The 24,051-nt window shown below is 44.9% G+C and overlaps 2 protein-coding genes across 20 annotated transcripts in view; both read right to left on the reverse strand.

The window, feature by feature from the left end:
• Nucleotides 1–9,645, reverse strand: part of nphp3 (nephronophthisis 3) — a 30,785-nt gene extending 21,140 nt beyond the window's left edge. The window contains exons 1-20 of one of the 4 annotated variants that reach the window (XM_080794220.1): nucleotides 9,464–9,643; nucleotides 9,144–9,337; nucleotides 8,631–8,763; nucleotides 7,762–8,021; nucleotides 6,955–7,080; nucleotides 6,709–6,859; nucleotides 6,076–6,228; nucleotides 5,717–5,850; nucleotides 5,437–5,597; nucleotides 4,661–4,817; nucleotides 4,293–4,367; nucleotides 3,981–4,151; nucleotides 3,691–3,794; nucleotides 3,190–3,304; nucleotides 2,861–3,004; nucleotides 2,241–2,338; nucleotides 1,489–1,591; nucleotides 1,269–1,351; nucleotides 1,039–1,177; nucleotides 139–303 (exon numbers count right to left, since the gene is read on the reverse strand). In XM_080794220.1, the coding sequence (XP_080650346.1) occupies nucleotides 139–303; nucleotides 1,039–1,177; nucleotides 1,269–1,351; nucleotides 1,489–1,591; nucleotides 2,241–2,338; nucleotides 2,861–3,004; nucleotides 3,190–3,304; nucleotides 3,691–3,794; nucleotides 3,981–4,151; nucleotides 4,293–4,367; nucleotides 4,661–4,817; nucleotides 5,437–5,597; nucleotides 5,717–5,850; nucleotides 6,076–6,228; nucleotides 6,709–6,859; nucleotides 6,955–7,080; nucleotides 7,762–8,021; nucleotides 8,631–8,694 (2,403 nt within the window). In that variant the 5' untranslated portion in view covers nucleotides 8,695–8,763; nucleotides 9,144–9,337; nucleotides 9,464–9,643. Of the gene's footprint in view, nucleotides 1–138; nucleotides 304–1,038; nucleotides 1,178–1,268; nucleotides 1,352–1,488; nucleotides 1,592–2,240; nucleotides 2,339–2,860; nucleotides 3,005–3,189; nucleotides 3,305–3,690; nucleotides 3,795–3,980; nucleotides 4,152–4,292; nucleotides 4,368–4,660; nucleotides 4,818–5,436; nucleotides 5,598–5,716; nucleotides 5,851–6,075; nucleotides 6,229–6,708; nucleotides 6,860–6,954; nucleotides 7,081–7,761; nucleotides 8,022–8,630; nucleotides 8,764–9,143 lie in introns of all 4 variants that reach the window. The other 3 variants (XR_013966173.1, XM_080794221.1, XM_080794222.1) reach the window with 3 other exon arrangements.
• A 2,973-nt stretch (nucleotides 9,646–12,618) lies between these two features.
• kiaa1217 (KIAA1217 ortholog) overlaps nucleotides 12,619–24,051 on the reverse strand; it is a 145,872-nt gene continuing 134,439 nt past the window's right edge. For 9 of the 16 annotated variants that reach the window (XM_080793433.1, XM_080793432.1, XM_080793421.1 and 6 more), the window contains 10 exons: nucleotides 23,555–23,702; nucleotides 21,844–22,336; nucleotides 21,361–21,559; nucleotides 20,884–21,197; nucleotides 20,284–20,439; nucleotides 19,700–19,825; nucleotides 18,031–18,111; nucleotides 16,245–17,879; nucleotides 15,571–15,702; nucleotides 12,619–14,469 (listed from right to left, as the gene is read on the reverse strand). In XM_080793433.1, the coding sequence (XP_080649559.1) occupies nucleotides 13,942–14,469; nucleotides 15,571–15,702; nucleotides 16,245–17,879; nucleotides 18,031–18,111; nucleotides 19,700–19,825; nucleotides 20,284–20,439; nucleotides 20,884–21,197; nucleotides 21,361–21,559; nucleotides 21,844–22,336; nucleotides 23,555–23,702 (3,812 nt within the window). In that variant the 3' untranslated portion in view covers nucleotides 12,619–13,941. The remainder of the gene's footprint in view (nucleotides 14,470–15,570; nucleotides 15,703–16,244; nucleotides 17,880–18,030; nucleotides 18,112–19,699; nucleotides 19,826–20,283; nucleotides 20,440–20,883; nucleotides 21,198–21,360; nucleotides 21,560–21,843; nucleotides 22,337–23,554; nucleotides 23,703–24,051) is intronic. The other 7 variants (XM_080793435.1, XM_080793430.1, XM_080793429.1 and 4 more) reach the window with 7 other exon arrangements.

Consider the following 24,051-nt stretch of genomic DNA (forward strand, 5'->3'; position numbering starts at 1 on the left):
CAGACAGAACACCTCAGTGAAGATATAAACATTTACTTGTCAGTGTGAGGGCTTTCCCAGGGATCTGACATTCAGTCATAAGAACATAATGGGAGAAATGTTAATGTCCCCAAGGCAGAAGAAGCCAGTGTACTGTACCTGAAGGTGCTGGAACCTGATGAGACCACAGCCCAGTGCCACAATACAGAGCCTGCTGAGCTCATGGAGCAGGGAGGAGAGGGAGGGCATGTCCAGTTCTGGGAGCAGGTCCAGAACCTCTGACTCACTCATGCCATTGTGACTGGCACACACCAAACACAGCATCTGACCAGGGAACAGAAACATTATGACTGGCACACACCAAACATAGCATCTGACCAGGGAACAGAACCATTGTGACTGGCACACACCAAACACAGCATCTGACCAGGGAACAGAAACATTGTGACTGGCACACACCAAACACAGCATCTGACCAGGGAACAGAAACATTGTGACTGGCACACACCAAACACAGCATCTGACCAGGGAACAGAACCATTGTGACTGGCACACACCAAACACAGCATCTGACCAGGGAACAGAAACATTGTGACTGGCACACACCAAACACAGCATCTGACCAGGGAACAGAAAAACAAGCTAAAGCAGCTAAAACAGGCCTGTAAAAGAACGGAAGAGAAACTCATACAATAGTAGTCAAAGTTATTTAAGGGATCTCTGATATCATTCTAGCAGAGCCGGCCATTGGAAGGGAAACCGAACAGATAAAAGTGATATGCCATCTTGCAATAGTGGAGCCAGAGAATATGGTTATTTGGTAGTTCTTTCATGGAAAACTTTGGGAACGCCTGCTCTAAATCGAAAGCATTACGAACATCCAGTCCCTTTCTGGTGTTGGACTAAGGTAGCAACAGCGTAAAAAGATGTGAAGTCTGCACACAGCTCTGGTACAGTGTTCAATGGTCACCTGATGAAGGCTAACAATAAAATAAAGCCTATTAATGAACGTATTGAATGAATGAATGTATTTTGAATGATGTTTGTTGTTTGGTTTACCTCTCTCATGATGCGTCTCTCCCGGTCTGTGCTGAGCGTGTCTAGAGTCATGGTCAGGCCCAGACGGTACAGCGACATGGTGTCCTGACACAGGAGACACTGCTCCAGGCTGCTCTCCAACGACGAGCATGACCTGCTGCTGGGCAACGAGTCGTGTGAAAACAATAACATCTATGGAATGCAGCTTTCATACGCACAAACACGCATCAGACAATCTCTGTGTGACTCACCTGGTGATCGTCCTTGCCAGCAGCGTTACATACAAAGCGTTGCAGGTGGACGGAGAACGACAATGCCTCTCCAGTTTCTTCTCCTACAACAAAGAGATCAGAGAGATGACTGAGAGGTGATACTGTGATACTTCGACGGGGCGACAGCAGACGGCTGACAAATCCGATTTGCTTGTCAGAGCCTTAGGACCATCTATCCACACTGTTATGCCCCCCTCACCTGGTCCTTGGTGAGTTTGACCTCCATGGCCTGGCACTCTGCGTTGACCACACTCCTCACCTCCCTGGGACTCAGTGGATCCAGGTGCAGGGTGGGCCACAACCTGGGCAGGCACACACACACAACCATTTACAATTAAAGACGGATTTATACTTTGTCTTATGGCGGTATCGCGCATCTAAAATCGCTGTTCAATAACCTCACAACACGCACAAGTTGTGAGCTTGTAGATTAGCCATTGTGAGCATGTGATACCGACATGCAACGGAGCATTAATTGACTAACTACGCGCCCACTAATGGCACGCATATACCATACACGTCCCGTACTTTATTACATGAAAGCAGTGCTTTTTTCCACAGATGAAGAATAAATAAAGGCTCGTCTGTTGTTTGTTTTTTTCCGAACCCAGCGCTTTGTTGAAGTTAACAATTACAAAAGTAAAGACTGCAACTCAAGGGGCTTATCCTTTAGTGAAATTTTTAAATATATTTCAAAATGAAATAAAAGCAATAACACAGCATACCTGCTCTGCTGTACGGTGAAATATAGTCACTGTAGGGTCAACATATCTCACAGTATAGTACCCGCTCTTGTACTGTACGTTATTGCTTGTTCAGAAAGGTATTTAGATATGGAAGCATTGGAACAGATAACAGGATACACATGTTGGATGCGATTGCACGTAGCTTCATTGACAACAACTGAATATTTGATGATAGATACGTGGTCTATTTTCTGATGTGTCTCACCTCCAGGCCTGAGGACATGTTTCCACATTGACAGACACCACCACTCTCACGTTGACGGGCAGAGGGTCAATCAGCCACTTCATGTGCCTTTCAGCTTGCTGGAAGCAAAAGAGAAAAGCCTTGTGAATGTCTGCTTCATGTGACTGTTTGACACAGTGGTTCTCAACCTGTGGGTCGACCTGGGGGTCCCCACATGATTTTGGGGGGGGTCAGATCATTGTCAATAAATTGACAAGTTAAGTACTTTTAAGATTTTTAATTCCTAAAAGAAATCGAAACAAAAGATTGGTCAAACATTGGCCAAATTTTATAATCATGAAAGATAATTGTGAAACTATATATTCTATTTATCTGTGGACCGGGTCAAACTAAAAGTAATGCCTCAACTCCTACTATTCCCAAGTGCTTGTCAGAGTGGATGTCCCCAGTTCAAATATGATTATTTGGGGGGTCCCCAGTTCAAATATGATTATTTTGTGGGGACCCCAGTTCCCCCAGTTCAAATGTGATTACACATGATTATTTTGGGGTGGCCCAGTTCAGAATTTGGGCCAGTCGCGGCCTGAAAAGGTTGAGAACCGCTGGTCTATCGTGGGTTCCAGCAGTACGGTGTACTGTACCTGTATCTGGTCGATGGAGTCGATGATGATGATGATGTTTCCATGGTGGCGTGCCGACAGTCTCTCCAGCCAGCGTGGGAACTCCTCCAGGATCTTACTAGGCTCCATGGACAGACCTGAGATGGACCAGAAGTGCTGCAGCAACTATGAGACAACAATCAATCAGACAAGAAAAAAAACCTGTCATTAAAATAATAATAATAAATAATAAAAAACAAACAATGAAATCCAGCGATATACGTTTCTGCCCGACAGCGCCAAATTTATACAGTATGTTAACCTTGACAGAATGCTGAGCTTGACTCTGTGGGAACTGAAGGCCACCTTACCTTGACAGTGAGGCGTTTGATGATCAGAACGGGCTCTGAGCTGGTGGACAGAGGCCGGCCAACAAAATGATAGAGGAATAAAGTGTTGGGGGCCTGCTTCTGCTGAAGTTCAATCCTGCAGGACATTACACAGCAGTCAATGGGGGATGCTGCTAAATGATTTTACCATTTAAAAAAAGCTATATGTATGGGTGGGAGTGGGTAAATAAACTAAATTAAACTTTTAGAGATGTTGAATTATGAGGACAGTAACTCCCGCTTCCCACATAAAAAGGACACACAGTTTTGGCATGCAGAGGGTCGAACCAGCGACCTTCCAATTCACAGTTGTTCTTTTTGTTTTTTCTTAATAATAAAGTTGGTTCCCTTTATTTTACGTAAATCGACTTAGAAAAGCACTATATAAATCTGAGCTACTATAAACAAGTCAAGTCTGCCTGTGGGGACGCAACCTACTGTATATTAACAGTCATTTGGATGGTGAAATACAGTAGTTGTTACCATTTGGAGAGCAGGAGAGACTTCCCTGAGCCTGGACCTCCAGACACCAGCAGTGGAGGGGTTGGCGGAGGGGCTGCCACCATGTCATTAAGACGATCTATATACTGAGAGGACAGGAAGAAATCATTTAAATCTGCATTCCGTACGTTGTATGCCCTCCCCGACAGTGAGACATTATACAGATTGGTTAAAATAACATTTTATCAATTGGAAAAACTTTCAGATTGCATTGATTAGTGACTGAGATGTGAGAGACGTGGTTAAGGATATCAGGAGGGAATGTGCCCTACCTTCTGGAAGCCTAGTTGAGAGCAGCTGGTGCTGCAGGCCTGCTGGTAAGCTTCAATCTGCTCCTGCTCGTCATGCAGGTCCCACAGCACGTCGCCCGAGTCTTCCTCGTGTCCCTCGTCTATGCCCGAGTCCGCGGAGTCCACGTCTGTCCCCTCCAGGCCCAGCAACTCCTAAAGCAGTGACAGAGACGATATTTAAAAATATCTATACGCTCACAGTGGCTATTTTTTTTGCTGTTTTTGTGCATCACTGTTGTATGACAAACACATGAGGATTCTGCCCAACGGCAATGACATAATACTGTTTTATACCTGCTTGACGACTTTCTCCAGCTGGGCGTAAATCAAGGCTGCTCCATCCTCTGGGGAACCACTATGATCCACCACCTACAGTAGGTGAATGTACACATCATATCATAGTATACAAAAAGGCTGTGTATCAGGGGTCATCAACATGTCCGTACAGTGTACACGGATAAATGTGTCCGTGGCAAGACTTCCGAGGGAACTCTTAGATTTTGATGGTGTTCTCATTTTGTATGTCCATGGCAAAGATGTCCAAGCCAGCCATGTAGGAGTGGCTGATGTGAAAGAATCCAATGAATTCTGCACTTGAACATCTGCAAAGTTACACTCGAACACAGACGCACGCATGCGCGCACACACACACGCACACACACCTTGACTTTTGCTGCTTTGTCAGCTGCATTGACCCTCTCCAGCAGCTGCCTGGTGGATCCAGTGAGAGGCTGGTCTTCTCCAGTCCTGAGATACAGCACCAGGGGGCAGCCATCCGGGTTCTTCACAAAGGCCTCCTCACTATCCTCCACCACAGAGCTACACACACACACACACACACACACACAGTTTATATCAGTGAGGATTACAGGGCCTGTATGAACAGTTTTGGATACCCTGACAGGCTACTTTTCTACAGGGGTTGAACCGGTTCCGCCTAATTTGGAATCAATTTAGAGAGTTTTCACTGAAAATGAATTGGTTCAGAATCCTAAAAGTTTAGAACTGGAACCAAAAACATACTTGTTTTTTCTTTCTCTGAACTGGGAACCAAGGAGGACGTGTCACTATTCTACAGGTTGGAAGATGCCGATGCGATATAAAACAGTGGCAAAATGAAGCAAGCAAAAAATAAACTGAAACTGTAACTACCATTGATGATTGAATTTTCCCCCGTTAAATGGACACTTTGACCAGTCATATTCAACACATTGCTAGCCAGGCCTGGAATCAAACCTGGGGCAACTGGGGACTCCTGCCCCTAATTACAATGGTGCTTTAAACTGGTGGAAAACGCAAGCAGGTTCACGGCTGGTTCCGTGAAAGCACCAAGGTTCTAAAGATCTAGATCGGAACCAGTTCTTTCTAGAACCAAAGTTATTTTGGTGGAAAATGGGACTGTGGGAACCCTAGCGAGAGTATTAGTGAGGGTACTGACATAGTGACTGCTGTCTTGAGAAGAAGCACACACACGGAGCTCCGCTCAATCTCCTGCTTGCGCATCAGGGTATGGGAGCCAGCACTCTCCTCGGGGAAGTTCACATTCAGATAGAAGTGACCCAGACTCTCACACAGCCTCCGCAGTTTTGGCGAGTACTTCTGTGACACAAGAGAACAAAAGAATGACACAATGATGGACGAGAAGACGCCCTCCATATATTCTTTGGGTTCACAGCATGCGTAATTAGTTAGAAGTAGGTGGACCACATATAGTGAACCTGAACGAAGATGTCCAGCTCTGCTTTGGTCTCCTGGGTAGAGATGAGGTAACAGCGCACTGTGTTACTCCACAAGGCCTGAGAGACGTGAGGAGAGACCTGCAGCAGGCTGGCCACCGCAGTGTCCCAGTCGTCTGAAATGCACCAGCAGAGATTAGAGAGTGTACGACTATGTACACGCAAGAACACATACACAGATAAAAAATTATGCATTGCAGTGGTGGGAAAGGTATTAATATTTTTTACTTAAGTATAAAACACACTCTCCCATCCACACACACGCACGCATGCACCCCTAAGGATGGCATCGACCTAGAATCAGGAGCCATGCTTGCCGATTTCTGCTTCAAAGGCCTCACCTCTGCTTACGTTGGCGAATGGGCCCTCCACGTCTATCAAACTCTGTGCAAACTCTGGGCCTCTGAATGTCTGCTGAAGTTGCATCATGCTGCCCATAGAGGGCTCACTCCCCAGCACGCCACCACCCCAGTACTCACACTGCGTCCCTGCAGCTGTACACAAACAATACTGTTTTCGCAGATAGAGGAAATTACAAAGAAGAAAAACAGAACAGAAAAAGAAAAGAAAATGAACAGGCTGAACGTATAGTAAGACAAGTGTTTCCCAAAACATTTCAGCTCAAGACCCAAAACCCATGCAGGACCCAAACTTGCATGAATAAGTTTAGCCTTACTTCATAGATCACAACACGTGTTGTGATTTGAAAACTGTCTATTTTCACTATTTCTTGGGTTAGGGTTAGTGTTAAGGTTTTGTTTTTTTAATTTTTCAGATAAAGATTTTTTGATGTTTTGGAAATATTTTTGCAATAATAATACAAATCTGTAGGAAATGTAAATAGAAAATAAAAATACAAATAATTAGCGACCCATAGAAATAGGTCCGTAACCCAAAAATGGCTCCCGGCCCACTGTTTGAGAAACACTGCAGTAAGAAGCATAGTGGGACCCGTGCAGGAGAGGTGCTCTGACCAGTGACTGTAGTCCGGTTGTCATCAGAGTCCGAGTCATCCAGATCGTAGACCTGAATGCCCTGAGCCTGCAGCTGCTGCAGCTTGGCCTCCAGGTCCCTCTTGGCTCGCAGGAGATCCTGAATCTCCTTCTCTTTGGTCTCCCGGAAGATCTGGTGGTCATTTAAAGGAGCTGGTAGTATAAGGGCCATTGAAGTTTAATGCTGAAGAGAGTTGGGTAAACAGTGTTGTTAGACGCATTCTTTACCTTGAATTGCCGTTTGACCTTGTCCCTGTCGTGCTCAAACGTGGCCGCCCTCTCCATGGCTTGGTACTTTGCCTCCAGAGCACTCTCTTTCTCTCTGAGGATCTTCTGGTATGTCTTCTGCAGAGCCTGTCATCAGATCAACAGCAATGGCTATCAGTGCAATGAGATTAAAAATATACTGTCCCCAGACTCCCCACAATTTCAATTTGATCAATAGTTCAGTTTGGTCTTAGTTTTATGCTGTTTTTCCCATGCTGAATTAATATTTTCTTGAAAAAAAAAAGTGTAGTTGTAATCTCTAGATACTGTACAACCCTTTAATTCTACCAGTCTATAGGCTAGTAGCCATTTATTAGGGATTAAAGCCCAAATCTGCACTGATCTCATTAAATGACCCCTATGAAATCCTCAGGACTGAAATCCGTCCCCAGGGCTGAGAACTTTAAGCCCTGTGTAAATTATAGCAGGTTTAGGTGGTAAAATAAATGGCTAAGTCATAGTAGTCACCAATACCCCCCTAGTCAGGTGTGACAGTTAACTCTCAATCCCCAACTCCACCTACCCACAACCAGACGGGAAGAGCCAAATGGGTTCAACATTAGAATGTACAGGTCTCATCCTCACCAACCTGAAAAGGCTAATACGTAGGCTGGTCTGCAATTTGATTTCCTATGACTATCATATCTTTAGTCAAGTACAGCCCCATAGAAAATACTTACACCCACATTCCTCAAATTTAACTCCAACTGCGACTTGACTAAAACAAAAGTACACCCTTGTTCAAAGGAATCGTGACCTTCCAGTTACCTGCAGCTCGGCTCTCAGCCTCTTGTTCTCCTCATCCAGCTTCGCCTCCTTCTTCTGCATGGAGGAGATCTCATTGTTCTTGCTGACCCTGAAGATCTCGTACTCCTTGCGGAGCCTCTCATACTCGGCGGTGTACTCCAGATCCACCGAGCCGGTGGACTTGAAGCTGGCCCCGATCACCCTGGGCCCTCGGCGGAAGGAGCTGCGCAGGAGTCTGGCCTTTGGCTTGACTTCCACCGGGATCTCACAGGCCTCCCCACCTTCACCAATGTGGAAGAAGTGCTCAAGAGTTTTTACTTAGCATTTTGACCTGAGATCAGATTCTAAAAATGTCTTCTACATCCTGACAGTTTTCTGAAAAAGATATGTTTCTATGTCAGTGGTTCTTCGATTTTTCAAAAATAGCAGACCTACAAGCTCGTAGCGCGCTATGAGCTTGTAGATCTGCTATTTTTCAATAGCAAAAGCATAACATAATGCTAACACCAAAAGGGGTTAAACAAAAGTTGCAATTCCACAACAATGTAGAAATAGTACAAGTCCTGCATTCCTAATCTTACTTAAGTCAAAGTACAAAAGTTGGGGAATCAAAATGTACTTTAAACTATAAAGTAGACAATCTACAAGCACACAACGTGTTGCGATGTGGTCTTGTAGATCGGCCATTTTCGCACAATCTTTGATCGCAAATTTGATTGATCAAATAATCAAAATCTGCCATGCAAGTATTGTAATACTGTCAAACAAATGAATATTACATTTTGGGGACAGAAATATAAAGTAGGCCATCAAGAAATGGAAATACTCAAGTCAAGTAAAAAGTAATTTTTAACGTTTTAAATTAACAATAACTACAGTACATGACTGACCTTCACCGCCATATGCATCCTCAATAACCTCTCCTGGACTGACCAGAGAGGAGGCGGTGCCCATGGTACGGAGCTCAAGGAGCCTCAGGTTCTACTACTATGCCCAGCTGTCTCCGCCCATAGCAGCACCATGCTGAGGATGATGAGAATGATTGATTGATTGATTGATTGATTGATTGATTGATTACTGTATCAACAGTTTGCAAATAGTACGATTTTACAATGATGCTAAAAGGATAACACAAAAAGCCCTGAGGGCTAATTGTTTCCATTGTGGTCTACTCTATGAGACTATGGAACACTGTGTGTGTGTGTGTGTGTGTGTGTGTGTGTGTGTGTGTGTGTGTGTGTGTGTGTGTGTGTGTCAAATGAAAATCGGACTACTCGTCCTCGTGCAGTTTACATTTCTGACTAATTAAGTATTACATTTAAAATCAAAGTCAAAGTGCGATCGGCTAGGATAACTGATGAGTGAGACATGTTGGGAAATTATTTCAAGTAAACGAATCTTACAAGAAACGCAGCAGCCATCAGCCCAGTTGCACGGTGGATGCATTCATGGCATTTCTTGTATCTTGAATGTCATGTATTATTTGATTCCTCCTCAGATAAAACACATTGACGATGGGTAGGGCTACACAGCTAGCGCGTGAGATAGCTGGTCAGGATAACGGACGGGTCGGCGAAGCTGGGTTTCCTGAACAACTCTACTTGTTGGGAGACACGATGGCACATCCTCAATTATCTTTAACTTTGTCAAATAGTTTTAAAACAATTCCGCGCCGTGGTCGATACGGGATCCGAGAATAAACAAACAGCAGGCGAATACTCACGAACCACTGCACTCCCTTCTCGCTGCCTTGGTAACAAGAGGCCGATCCTACGGGTCCTCGTACAAGTCAAATGTGTCGAGAAGACGTAGCCAGCTGTTCATAACATCTGCATTCTGCACCCACCATCACCCGTGGAACGGGACTGGGCGGGGGGGAGTGGGCACCATAGTTTGCAGGGGGGTGGGCATCAGACTGATTCAGACATCAGTTAGTAGCATAGAGGTGGAAAGCCTGTTGACGCGAGTTTAAATAGCAGTAGGCCTGTAATAATTAATGATATGTACAGACAGTATTGCAAATATACTTTGGAAACCTATGAAGCATAAGTTAAGAATGTATCTCATTTTGACCACCAGGCGGCAGAGTTGGTTAAACCACTTCTTCCACAAGCTGTCTTAGCTTGCATATAAATGATTCCTTCCAAACGCAGACATCACAAATCACAATCTATGTCTTTATTGTCTTCCTTTGATAAACCATCTTAACTGAATTTCTTCCATCGAAATGACAAAGGAGTGAAATTGTTGCCATTGGTTCCCTTAAATATTTAACATTTGAGTGTCAAAGTAGCCTATACATGTCAGCCGACACTGACATCAACCCTGAACTTCACATCTGCTTCAAACCCTCATTTCAAACCCCCACATTAACATGTTCAGTAATCAAAAACAGAAAAAACGTGTCAATTCCTTCTGTCAATTCAGTCAATAAGTATGCCTATTCGAACTGTGTTTGGGAGTGCAGTCTAATTAGCAGCTGTGAGACACTGCCTTTGAAGCGCAAACATTATCCCCAAACGATCCCCCCACCCCACGTCCCCCTCAATGCTGCATAGAGTGAGACGCTCTTACTTACAACAGTGTTTCACCGGATTTTACTGTTAAGTAAATAAATAAATAAATAATTAGCGCGTGACTGCGCACGTCTGTAGGGTAGGAACCGATAGTTATATCCGAAATTGAATGAAAGTACAGACAACTCACCCCGAAATGTCAGAAAGTGAAGTCAACTCACCGGGGTGAGTTGTCCGTCCTTTCCATACTCTATGGTCCTTTCCCTTTATCAACTCGCCCAACTTGCCCCAGCAGAAAGTACAGACAACTCACCCCGCCATGTCAGAAAGTGAAGACAACTCACCAGTTTGCATAATGGGGGCGGGCATAATACAGGTCTCTACTGCCACCTCGCTTGATATTTTATTCAAACACCCGGACCCGGAGCCGGCAATAAAACTCAATCCAAGCCTGCCGTTTGTTGCTTTTCCATCAGCTCTCTTGACACAAATAGCAGATATACAAGCTCACAACCTTCGTGAGGCCTTGTTGTGAATGAAGTATAACCGAGGCATTAGTGGATAAACATGATAAATAAACTATAGCTATACCTGCTGTTTTATGTTGTGATCAATAAGAGTCTTTGGTTTCTTGTACGTGTTTATTAACACTTTCTGAAGTCAGGGTTCATTCATGACTCTGTAAACACCACAGTATAAAGAATGCCGGTGAGCCGGTTTAACGTGAGAGCAGATCAACTTGAAATCGCCTCGCCTCGCGACGGAGGCGCGCCGTGTCTGGTGGCCTTGAGCCACGTAAAGCTCCGTTCACATTGAAGAAGCTGCTTTAAAAAGCAGAAGCAAAGGCACCGCCGAGCGAGGCGCTAGCCGAGCGAGTCGCCGTGCCGAGCGTTGCGACGGCCACCAGACCCGACTCAGCGCCGTCCGAGTTACGTCCCGATAGGCAGAGAATAGTATATATTAGTAGCCCCTAGTTTCATTTGCGAGGACAGCTACGCGTTCTGTCGCCGTTAGAACATCTGCGCCGAAGACGCCGTTTCCACGGCGACGGATGATGTCATTTCATTTTGATCTGATTTCATCCAAATCTGACACACCGGTCGTCTCACGCATGCGCACATACAAACTCTCTACCTATAGTATGGTGGCTGACAGGTAACAAATGCGTATGAACAATGCATATGTCTACACCTGCTAACTGCATGCTTTGGTGTTGACTCTAGTTCAGCTACTCAGACCACCGTAGCCCTGGTCGGGCTGATATCACCGCTGCACTTGAGAAATTTCGATGAATATTTGTATCTGATATGTCCATGCATAATAATAAGACAAAGAAACGACCAGTCCCTCTTGGGAAAAGAGTCCCACTTGGTGTCTTGGTTAGAGTACTTTATGAGCGGTTGCAGGAGCTGAGGTCATCTACTGGACAGATTCCACAATGGGGAAGAATAATTCTACTAACATGAATAAATTACATGCATGCATTTTATTCTACAAATGTTTGATGTTACAGCAGCATTGTTCAATGACTTCACTTGATTGATTTAATTGTGAAATGGACATTCATTTTTGACCACTTGGGGGAAGCCTCACGTGCGTGTGTGCACGCTGCATGTTTACGTGTGCATGAGTGTGTGTGTGTGTGTGTGTGTGTGTGTGTGTGTGTGAGAGAGAGTGATATTTGGTTGTGTGCATTTTAATAATATTGGATATATAGTATATATTCATGTTTTGTATACAAAGTAATGCTTTCATGATATTTTGTTTGTAAATAGTAATATGATATTTTGCACATTGAGTATTATATTTGAGAACTGCAACAGTTCTGTAAATAAGTGTTATTGCACATTGACTATATGTTTAAGTTTGTTATAGCCTGTGTGTAATAAATAATGCATTTTATATGATAATCATATATCAAGCTTCATCTCTTTCTTTTCTTTTTGGCTTTAGTGTCACTGTCAAATAAAGCTCTTCATTCCTAGTAACTGAAGATTGGAAAAAGGGAAAATAAGTTTAGGGATAAGGGGAATGCTGGATATCTTCATTTGGTGCCTCTGCAAATGCCAGGATAGCAGGGACCACCCTGAGTCTATACATTATGGATGTTTTTATTGCTTAAACATCATTTTGTGGGAAAGTTACATAGTGCTGCTTTAATTCACAAGTAATGTATTTTGTAAGAATGCCAAGGAGATGCCAAGTGTATCTTTTGGGTCTCGAGCTGAAATGTTTGCGGGAGCTCATGTGATTTGTCTGGAGTACAGTAAACTTGAATGTAAGAGATATCCGTTTGGATTTTCCTGTTACAAAAAACTTTCCTTTCAATATTTCAAAAAATGATTGACAAAAATAGACAACGGAGTCGTCCAAGCTGAATGCATTACAAGCATGCAGATCTTTATTGTTGCTATTCCAACACGGCTCTTTCTTTACCACATTGCTTTTATGTAGTATGGTTTAAAGCTTTACAAAAAAAAGAAGAAAAAGACAAGGAAACAAAATATTTACAAACTATCTGTGCAAACATAATTCTTCTTTTACAACACTCTCCTAAAGTACTGGAAAGGCATGCATACAAATAAACTTTGGTGTTAACAAAACTACTCAAATTCTTATTAGAAGCATCTATGTACACGTCGTAGAACAATTGAATCACTTTTGTTTTTGTTTGTTTTAGTACAGTTCATATTTAGACGACAATAAATGTTAACTTAAGAAACAAAGGCCTCCAGTAAAGCTACAGAGGCCACAACTTCAGCCATCACACCCAGAGAGTGCATGTACAAGTCTCCAATATCCCATGACTGCCATCGACCATATCCACATGGTGGCCATTTTGAGGCACCCCATTGGTTCGGAAACCCTCGTGGGGTATGACATAAGAGCAAATTGTGAATTGGTCAATTGGCTACAGAAGTGACATACTAGCAACAACTTTGGCAAATAGGCACACTAAAATTGAGAACTTGTGTTACTCATGATGATACCAATTTTACATAAAATTAATTGGCAGTGTACGTGAATAAGTATGAGAAACATATTCTTGACAAGACAAAAGTCAATGCAGTTCCACTTTAAACGTCAGTATACATCATGTATACATTCTAAAGGCATTTACAAGGGCTGGGTTGTGGGTCTGACAAAAAAGAAATATAAGAAGTTTAAAATATACTATGAATATCCAGTCTCTGTTTTGAAAAATAAAACACACCATTTTTTTACATGATCTTTGTGATTGTACATCAACTCTATTATTTTCTATTCATAGATACTGAAAGAAAAATATATTTTCAACACCACTCGAGTCTCAAATAATGAGAGCCCTCCACTTCAACAGCAAAGTAGTAAAACTAAATCACTTTTAGTTAGTTCTTATTTTTTTCTCCAAATTATTTACTGTACATCTGATACACATTTAAGAAATAGTCATATTTATTTCAAGTTAATATAATCTGAAATGGGAAAGCGCAGCTCAACAAAAGTAAAAATATGGGTGTGAGAATGCCAGTGTCAAATACGTGTCAAATAAAAACGTGTTTGTGTGTGTTTGCGTGCGTGCATGTGTGTTATTATGTGCATGTGTTCGAGTGTGCCTGTGTCTGTACTCTGTATATACATTGTTGGGGGCCAGCATCACTTAATGTTTTTAAAATATCAAACGAAAGAGAGAGAAAGCAAGGGCCTAGATGGTGTCCTTAGCCGTGGCTGTTGGGATGCAGGATTTGCCGCCGGCGCCGTTGTGAGGCCTGTAGCTGGTGAAGCTGGGAGTGTGTATGGTGCGGATGCTCTTCCCACCTGGGCCCAAAGGGGTGGGCGACAGAGGGGAGGGGGAGGAAGAGGAGGATGAGGAGAAGGAGGAGGAGGAGGAGGAGGAGTGCGCTCGACCGTTTTGAGTCTGCGAGGAGAACGAGAGAGTTTTACCTGTGTGCTGTGAGGGGGTGGGGAGTTTAAGGGAACCGTTAGAGAGGGAGGGGATGTGGGAGGACACGGAGCGAGGTGCATAAGGAGACGGAAGGGAGGACTTGGTGGTGGAGCAGGGAGAGGGAGAGGAGGAGAAGGAAGGGTTAATGGAGTTAGTAGCATCTGAGTTTTGAGCAGGCTGGGAGCTGCCTTTACTGGAGCTAGTATAAAAAGCAGGGATTTTAGAGGCGGGTACAGTAGGGGAAGTGGTTTTATGATCCCCTCCAACTCTTTTAGCACTTCCGTTAGCCTGCAAATAGAGATGCCAAAGAACAGATACTGGTCGTCAAAAAAGGAGATTGGTCAAATGGAACAACACATACAAAAAAAGGCGAGACAATAGTTAATTCTAAAGTTATAGACGTAGGAACATAACTACACATTAAACACAAATATTACTAAGACAACTAAGAGACACAAAAAGCTTACAACTGCTACATCTACTGTTGTTTACTGGGTTACTCGAGGTGAAAAACCTTCTTTATGAGAAACGTTACAAAGAGGCAGAGAAGAGGCTGAAAGAACAGTGCATAGATAAGAGGACAGAAATGAATGAAGGGGGGAGAGGGGAGGGAGGGGCGTCTGAAGACTGGCCCATGTTAGAGGGACTGTCAGGCTTTGTCAAATGCTGTGGATGGAGAATTCAGAGGGCAGTGTGCAGGAGGTGTTCAGGGCGAGAACGAATTAGAGCTGGGAAATTGAGTAGTGAGGAAGGAGGGTGCATGTATATGGCCAGCTGAGCCAACCCTCCACAAACACAGGTTGGGTGCAAGGTAGTGAGTTGAGTTGGTGGGGAATTCTCTTAGGAAAGGAAAGATTTGAAGTGAGGGGTTATTCTTTTTGTCTTAGAGCAGGGGTGCATTCTGAGAAAAGGGGGAGCGTAGCCCAATAAATTAAGATTTGAATAGAGCCAAAAAGCGTCCTAGGGTTTGGCAACACTGATTAGGAACTCATCTGTGATGGCGAACCGGAGGTGCGATGACAACTCAGTCGGTGACAAGAAGAGAATTCTCTTTTCTTTTGCCATTTTTCCATTTTGTTTTTTTTCTTTTTTTTTTCAGTAAGTCACCAACACAGTGAAAGCCATGAACAGTGTGGACATGCAGAAGCAAACAGTACGGTGATGTTATGGTGGTAACAGTCAAGAGTCAAACATGCCTTCCAGTCAGAGCAGACTCGAGAGAAACAAGAACAGATCCACAATGGCTATCTGAGGCCCTTTTTTTTTTTTTTTTTTCAAATCTCACAGCTTTGGTTGTCTTTTTCACCCTTAACACAACACGTCTCGTTTTCTATCTCTTGGTGAGTTTGTTTCCTCTAGTTCCCCGGTAAGGCCCTACAGTAAAACTACCTGTCGAAACTGCCTCTGAGCGTCCTGTAGCTTTTGCGGTTTTCCTGCTTTGTCAGTAGTACCCGGCGACTGCCTGGACTTCGCAGACAACGGGACGGGCATCCGACTAGTAGGAGACGCGACACTGGTGTTCTGCAGGAGGATCCAAACGGGAAAAACAAAAAACAAGAAATAAAACAAAAGAAAGAAAGGGGAAATAAAAAATAAAGGAACACCACATAGGAAGTATGAAAATCAAGGCACTAACAGGTGAACACCTGCTCAACAGTTTAATTTCATCAACACCAGTGAAAGAACATGCACCCCCTGGGACCAAAAATACACTGTGTACAGTACATGCAGTCGAGAACCAGACATAATCAACATGGAAGTGTCATTCTGTGATTAAGAGCCACACGCCGAAACCCCCAGTTAAGAGTAAATTGAAGGAAGAGAGACGCTATGCAGGAACCCATGAAAATGCCACTCCCCAATCATGTCTTGTCAACCATGATTTCACAGAGGGAGAACAGAACACCAAGGTGGACATATTCCGACATTTCCAAGCACCTGTGGAGTGGATTAATGAATTTTGTAAACTCAGTTGTTAGAGATGGAGTGAAGGGAAGGTTGGAAGATTACGAAAACAAATAGGACCCAAGGCCTTTCCGATGCAACAAGAGCTAGAGAGAGACCTGTTGGATGCTGCTGGGAGGACTGGGGTTACTGGTGGTGGTGGTGGTAGGTATAATTACAGGACGAGGAAGGAGCTGTGGCTTGGACTTCTTCCGCAATGAGCTTTTACTGGGAAGACAGATCTTCGAGCCGGTGCTTTTGGAGGAAGGGAGAGACAGGGTCCTCTTCAAGCCCCCTCTCTCGGAAGCACTATCGTCCACGGTCTCATCCGTGCACGCATACGGTTCCTGTTGGGAGATCGGCCCCATCTCACTAATCGTGGTCTCCAACTGCTTGATGGTCTGCTCTAGGCTGTCCAGTGTCTTGTACGTGTTCTTCCTGATTTCATCCGTCCTGTACATGGAGTCGGAATTGTCCCTTTTCGCCGGAGCCGAGCCCAGGGCCGCCTGGGATTTCGAGCGAGTGATCTCAAACCTTTTTGCTTCTTTGTGTTGCCTGACGGTTCCGTCAGACTCCTCCTCGTCTTCGTACACCACCACCTGCAGTGTCTTCTTGCCCGACTTGGTGCCCGCACGGATTGCCTGCGACAAAGCTGCCAGCTGCTTCTTCGGGAACTTGAACTTGAACTTCTTCTTACCTCCGGTCGTCTCTGAGTTCGCCCCGCCTTCCGTCAGCTCCGACACAGATGAGGAGGAGGAGGATGATGATAAGCTATTTGCAGCTTTTGCGGACCTGTCGTCTCCCCCCTTGGGCCCTCCAACTATTACCTGCGTTCCGTCGCTCCTCTCCGTGTCCGACTCTTCGCTCTCTTCCTCGATGCGCTCCTCCGCGAGCAGTCTCTCCAGCTCCTCCTCGCTTTCGAAGATGGTGGATAGGCGCTTGTAGGCAGAGCGAATGTCCATGGGCTCGTCAAAGATGATGATAACTGGCTTCCTATTGTAGCCGTTGTCCGGCGGAGCGTTGGGATCGTTGGAGTTTCCTGTAACGTTGCCCCGGTTCCCTACGGTTACTGTCTGGACGCTACCTTTCTTTGCATTGACCAGTTCCTGGTATTCCCCAGAGGACAATGCCTGGACCTTGGTGCTGGTGATCATGAAGGCTATGTTGTCAGGCGGGGGAGGAGCCTCTTCTCCGGGGAGGTCAGCACTAAGACCGGCATCCTCGTCGGCTGTCTCAACCTGGTCACCGCCATCACAGGGGTCGGCCTCTTCTGGGGGAGGGACAACACACTTGGGTTCCTCTCTTATGGTGCTAGTGGTTGAGATTGACACCTTCTCAGTTACTACACTCTTACTAGAAGAAATGTGCTCTTGGGTGACCGAGAGCTCCCGTTTCTTCTCTGTGTTAATCTGGTTAAGGGTCATATTTGCCCCTGCCACTTCCTTACTGGTCTTCGACGATTGTGAACGTTTCATGTGCTTTCTAGGCAGTTTGAAGCCATTCAGACCCACAGGCTTAGGGGATATAGGTGGAGGTGATATTGGCGGAGGTGATATTGGCGGAGGCGATAACCGCGGGGGAGAAACTGGTAGGTCAGACAATGGCTGTTGCTGGCCTGGGGAATTGTCATTAGCATTGACATTTGACACCTGTGTTGGGGGCAGTGTGGGCTCTCGGCATTCAGGAGTTTCCTCCGTTCCTGGCGGTGGCTGTGGTTGGTCTTTGGAAATCTGTCCTGTCACATAGTATATGACCTGCAGACATGGAAAAGACAAGAGCACAGGCAATCAGGGATACAAATTAATATTGGATGCGTTTTCATCATTTGTGACTTTCAGATTTATTGTGAAATCTTTAATCTTTATTACTTTTTAGCAAATGAAAAGCGTAAAGTATCAAACATACCCCCTGGCTCTGTCGGAGCGTAGTGTTGCCATTTTCATCTATGTTTGGCTCTTTATCTTCTCGACTGGGCTCTGAGCTCTGCTAGGACAATGTTTAAGGGAACAATATTATTGTGCATTGGTTGTGCAGGGATGCGATGGACTCAATATGACTCACATGTCTGTGATGTCAACGTTACGTTGGGGCAATAGCTTTCTACATGTCTCAGCAAAGTGAATGTGCTTCTCTGTTTTATGTGATTCGATTGTCTACAGCTTCAAGCAATATTGCATTTATGTGATATATATGTAACACATGCAGGGACATTTGAATTGTAAATTATTCAGTGGAAACAAATCAGCTTATCCATTAACATATTTCTCCTGCAAGAAATATTACACAATACATTCTCACTTAATACTAACTGAGCAGAGAAAATTATTTATCATTTGTTTTACTAAATAAAACATGAGGGAAAAATAGGGTGGGATTCAGTTTTCTTTTTTTTCTCCTCAATTTAGACATTATGCCAATTCCCAATTCCCTGAAGTCAGGGACAACCACATGTATCCTCTGATACATGTGATGCCACCAGCTGCTTCTTTCCCCCGCCGCCAGAGAGGAGTTTCACCGGGAGGCCTAAGCGTGTGGAGGAACACGCTATTCCTCCCAGTTGTGCTCCCTAGGCTGCACAGCCACTGATCAACCTGTAGTGATTATTGCAGCCCTCCGCACCCAGCTTCCCACCCACCAACACGGCCAGTTACATTCATTGCAACGACCACATTTATTTCCTTTTAACTACGTAATAATAATTGAAAATATGCAAGGGCCATGTGATGACGTACAAATGAGCCTTAATTTGTGACATTACTGTGATGATCAGTAAATGGGACATCTGGAATCATACTCACACTTCCCTTAAGTAGATAGTAAAATATTTTGTGACAATTTAAATTACAGCAGTGTGATAGGTAAATAGGTATTAAAGTGAATTAAGCCAATCCAGGGAAAGTTGTGCAAAGACGCAGGAATAAAACAGAAGAATAGTTCCCCAGAGAATGTAAAGGTGAGGGCCAAGAGCATGCAAAGGGGTCAGAGTGACCTAGGTATAGTGAACCAAGTCTGCAAAAACAGGTTGCGTCCAATACATTACAATGTTTGTTTTCACCCAATAGCCAATTAATCCAGAGGTATTCTCAAGCCGATTTTTGCACGAAGAGATGGCGGTTTACAAATAAACACAGAAGACGATTTAATTGCCTGTAGAATACAGCAGTTTGTACAGTAGTTTATTGTTCTGGGTGGAAGAAAAAAAATGAAAAAATAACAAGCAAATAATGAAATCAGCTGCATCGTTCGTTCCATACACAGAAGAGACAGAGAATCTTTTCGGACCCTTCATCGTATTTGCAGACCAAATTTAGTATGCAGACTTAATCCTGAAACAGCACAGAAGCTGTGACTTCCAGTGGAATAAAGAAGAGGGGAAGGAAAACGAGGCGGGGGGAGACAGGGAGCTGTCTGAAGGAAGGCAGCTGTTACAGGTTTCTCTCGAGCCAAAAGCAGGGGAAACAAGTTGCAGGAGGGTTAAGGCGAGCGGCCGATCGATCGATTGATTGATTCACACGGTCGGCAGAAGCAGGCAGGTTAGGTGGACAGCCGGACGGCGGCGACACACATCCTTTACCTTTTTCTCTTTGAGGGGCAGCAAAGCCGCCGGTCTTAGCTCTCTTATTTGTGGTTCAATGCGAGTGGTGGCGGGGTCGGCCACATTTTTCACCCCTACATCCTTAACTGAGCACTTCTGGAAAACCTGAAGAGTGGGAGAAAGTTCATGGAATTGGGGGAAAGGAAGGAATTCAGTATCTTTGACCAACGTCCTTTAACACCACATCTGGAGCATTTATTTGTTATCCATGACGTCACGGATGTCCAGATGAAACTTTGTTTTAAAGGTTTTATTTGCAATTTCACCAACCGTCAAGCCATTTTCTCCAACTTCTGCCAGAATTCCATCCTCCACAAGAATAAGGGATAGATAACCACCCAATCCCACAGTACACCCAATAACTATTTACAGCCTTACCTGGATTGACTGCATGCGTGTGCGTGTGTGTGTGTGTGTGTGTGTGTGTGTGTGTGTGTGTGTGTGTGTGTGTGTGTGTGTGTGTGTGTGTGAGAGAGAGAGAGAGATAGAGAGAGAGAGAGAGAGAGAGAGAGAGAGAGAGAGAGAGAGTGCATAATTATCTCTCGAGTTGTTGTGCCTCTAACCTGGAGTTCTGCCATGATCTTGTCCCCTTCGTCCTCCTCCTCTGCAACAGCAGAGGCAGTGACAGGTGGCGGTGTGGGAGACTTGGCCAATGTCTCTGCAGGCGCCTTGGCAGGCTTGGGTTGGGGAGACGGAGGTGGGCCCTCCTCTTCTCCCTCCTGTGGGAAATTATGGATGGAAGGCCCGTTATATCTCAATCAACACAAGGTTTAATGTTTACTAGTCAGTCACAGACTCACAGGTTTCACAAACTTTTCTCTAAAAACAGCCCGATTGTATTATACTCCAGGTTTATTTCTCAATATATGTTTGTTGCGTTCAGTCTTTGGTTGATTTGACCAAAAGTGTGCAAATGGTACAAATTATCCCAAGAGATGAGGTTTTCCCCCACAGAGTGGCAGTCAACAGAGACAGAATGCCAAGCAGACTTTTGTTTGTTTTGTAAATGGATATTGTGCCAATTTAGTTTTCTTGGGATTTCCCCCTTGCCCGATTAAGGGTCTATGGAATAGACTCAGGGTGTGGTTGTGTTTCCTTTGTTAACTGTGGACATGTAAAGACCAGGGATTAAGGGCTATACAAATATACGAGACTTGACTAACCTGAGCTGAGAGAGAGTCCTTTCTGCTGGTGGTGTAGACAACCTCGCCGGAGCGCGTAGTGGTCATGCCTGAGCTGGCACTAGGGTAGGTCTTCCTGGGTGGGGGTGGTGGAGGGGACTTGCTGACTTTCTCTGATCCCAACTTGGTGACCTTTTCACTGGACACTGCTGGCTTGGTGGCGGGGGTGCGTTCGGCACAAGCCTTGGTGGGCCTCTCCAGAATAGGTTTGACCGGCTTCTCCAGCACAGGTTTAGGAGGTTTCTCTGGTACTGGCTTGGCTGGTTTCTCTGTGGTAGGCGAGGGCTGTGGCTCATCTTTTGGCAAAATAATAGACAGAGAGCATAAATGAAAGAGTAAATTCCAATTCAGTCTCCACAAATCAAACGTTTTACAAAGAGCCTGTTGCATGGCAGCCATGTGAATGTGGTCATTTTGGTCAATTAGTATTGACTGGGACAGGCATGCAGGTGTGTTTACCTGACGTTGTCTCCACGGGTCTTGGAGAGTCTGCCTGGTCCCCCGTGGCTGCAGGGGGCGCTGTTGACTTATCCTCCGTGTCTAGACTGGGTATGCCCTTCATCATATTGACCTGGGCCTCTTGGAGGATCTTTGCAAACTCTTTCCCATCATAATGACCCATGTTCTGCCTCTTCTCCTCCCACTCCCTCTCTGCAGCCTATCAGGGTCAAGAGGAGGGGAGAGACAATTAAAGGCAGTTTTTACATAAAAGCGTAGAATTAAATCAATGAACAAAATTAATAATTTAATAAATACACATAAACTAACGTTGAAAGAAGTGAGTGATTGACAGCCTGAGCTCCTCAGGCAGGTCATTCCAGGGCCTGCAGGTTTTTGCCAGAAGACCTCAGGCTGCAGTCAAAATGTCTCTGTCTATTTAGTCTATTTAAAATAAGATGACACTGTACGATGTCTTCTAATCTAGCCGGTGAGTGAGCATACCTCAATGGACATGGCTCGGTTTTTGCCCTTCCCTTGGCTGCTCTGGAGCTCTTCTATGACCAGATTCTGGTTGCCGTTATTAACGGGGCTGGTGACGGGGGACTTCTTGTTGCGGACAGGGCTAGGTGGATCCGAGGCAGCCACTTTGGGCGAGTCCCGGCCTTGGCTCTGGCCAGGGAAGGGGCTGCTGGCACCTTGTGTGGGGCTGGGGGTGAGCGGGGGGCTGGGCTGGGTGGTCAAGGCCGCCGACTGCTGGCACTGCTGCATGTGGACCGGGGAGCTCTGGACGTGGTGGATGACCACCGGGGAGGAAGGCATCACCTCTGACCTGAGCGTGGATGTCTGTGGCTCAGGCTTGTCTGAGGCTGGGGGCGCGTCCACATGTGGCCCAGGCTCAGATGCTACCGTAGGGCCAGTTTCCACTGCAGGTGCCGCTTTTAATGAGACATTAGTGGGCTGATCGCATGGCTTCTGATTGATCTCAGTAGCACATCTGAGGATTGGAACAGGGGACAAAGAAAAGGAAAAAGAAAAATTAGTTCAGGTTAAATATGTCGATGCGTCCTGTAAGGCTCTATGGAGATCATAGAATAATGACAAACAAACAATGTCCTGATTAGAAATGCAAAGGCCACTCTGCAAAAGTCGTGAAGAATATATTGAAAATGTTTGCATAATGAATTCAGCAAAACGCTAAATACATTAAAAAAAATAAAACCTGTAATGCACTGTAGATGTGTTGGGCAACATGGCAAGCCGAGTTGAAAGGCCACGAGAGGGGAGAAGAAAGGGAGTGCGCGGCGTGTCTGTCACTGACATTTAAATGGAAATTAGGTGCCGCAGTTTTTCTCCCGAATTAATTCAGCAGTGCGGTTCACTGGATACGATGGCACTGAATCAAAGACGGGACGCTACGCTCCTCCGTCCACGCTGAATGACCCTCCCTCAGATAGGATGAATCTCCGCCTGCCAGTGTAATCAACCCTGCAATCTCTCACATCGCACATTCTGCTGAACAGAACCTCTGAGAGCTTCTGCTGTCTCGCTCCAGACAGTCTCGCTCTGATTTATATTGCTTGAACATTGTGTCGCACACCTTTTTTCCTCTCTTCTTATTTTTTTATACATTATACATGAGCACAAACTTAATGTTCTTTTTCAGCACCACTGTGCTACGCACTCGTACAGCAGTACACACATTCACACCTGTTAACTGGCAGCTGCCCGGTGCAACCACAGTCTTATATCGTTGGCCACTGGAGCAGTTTGAGGGGTTGAGTGCCTTGCTCAAGTGCACTTCAATGATGGGTACTGAGGCAGACTTTTCCTGCTGGTCCGGGGAATTGAACCGACCAACCCCTATGGTCACATATGCTTCCTTTAGTTTAGCCTAATGTCCTCTAAATCCTTTTCTGAAAAACGTAATATTGCTTGCTACAGTACATCAGTACTTCTCAAACGTTTTCATGTCAAGGACCCCCAACATCATATGTATTTGGCTGCGGACCACCATCTCAGGGATCCTCAGAAGCAAAGATTTGAGTTAAAATAATCCATTTAAAAATGTATATTAATAATAATAATAAATAATAATTGTAAGAATTGCACACGCAGCCGATGTAGATCTGCTATTTTTGAATAGCCAAAAACGACACAGATGCTTTCCTGTTTTTTGGGTTACCTGGGAGTCCCAAAGAATCTATGGTCTTACCTTCTCAGGCTGCTGAGTGTCTCCGTGAGGCTCTTGACCCTCTTCAGCATGGTGTCCAGTTTGTGGGGTTCCTCTTTCAGGAACCTGACCGCTTCCACCTCCACCCTCAGCACCGCCCGCATCCTGGTCTGTAGCGCGGGAAACTCCCCTGTGACGCGCGGGAGAATGCAATTAATGAACGTGAAAAGTCACTTGAGAGAAACATTTAAGTGTGGCAATTAAGTGTGTCTAAACTCATGTGTTCAGTGAACTCAGTGGTTCTCAACCTTTTCAAGCCGTGACAAATAAGCACATAACACCAAGACAATACAAAAACATGATATACCGGTAATCATGTGGAAACCCCCCTGGGAGTCCCGACCCACAGGTTGAGAAACACAGAGTTAAATCTCTAGCTCTCAGACAAATTCTGTTTGTCAAGACAGTTTGGAGCATGGTCATTTGCAAAGACCATGTTGACCACGCTGTCCACTGATTTGACTGTTGGGTCGCCTTAC

Source organism: Protomyctophum bolini (assembly GCF_963924005.1).
Source record: "Protomyctophum bolini genome assembly, chromosome: 21".
In the NCBI taxonomy this organism is placed as follows: Eukaryota; Metazoa; Chordata; class Actinopteri; order Myctophiformes; family Myctophidae; genus Protomyctophum; species Protomyctophum bolini.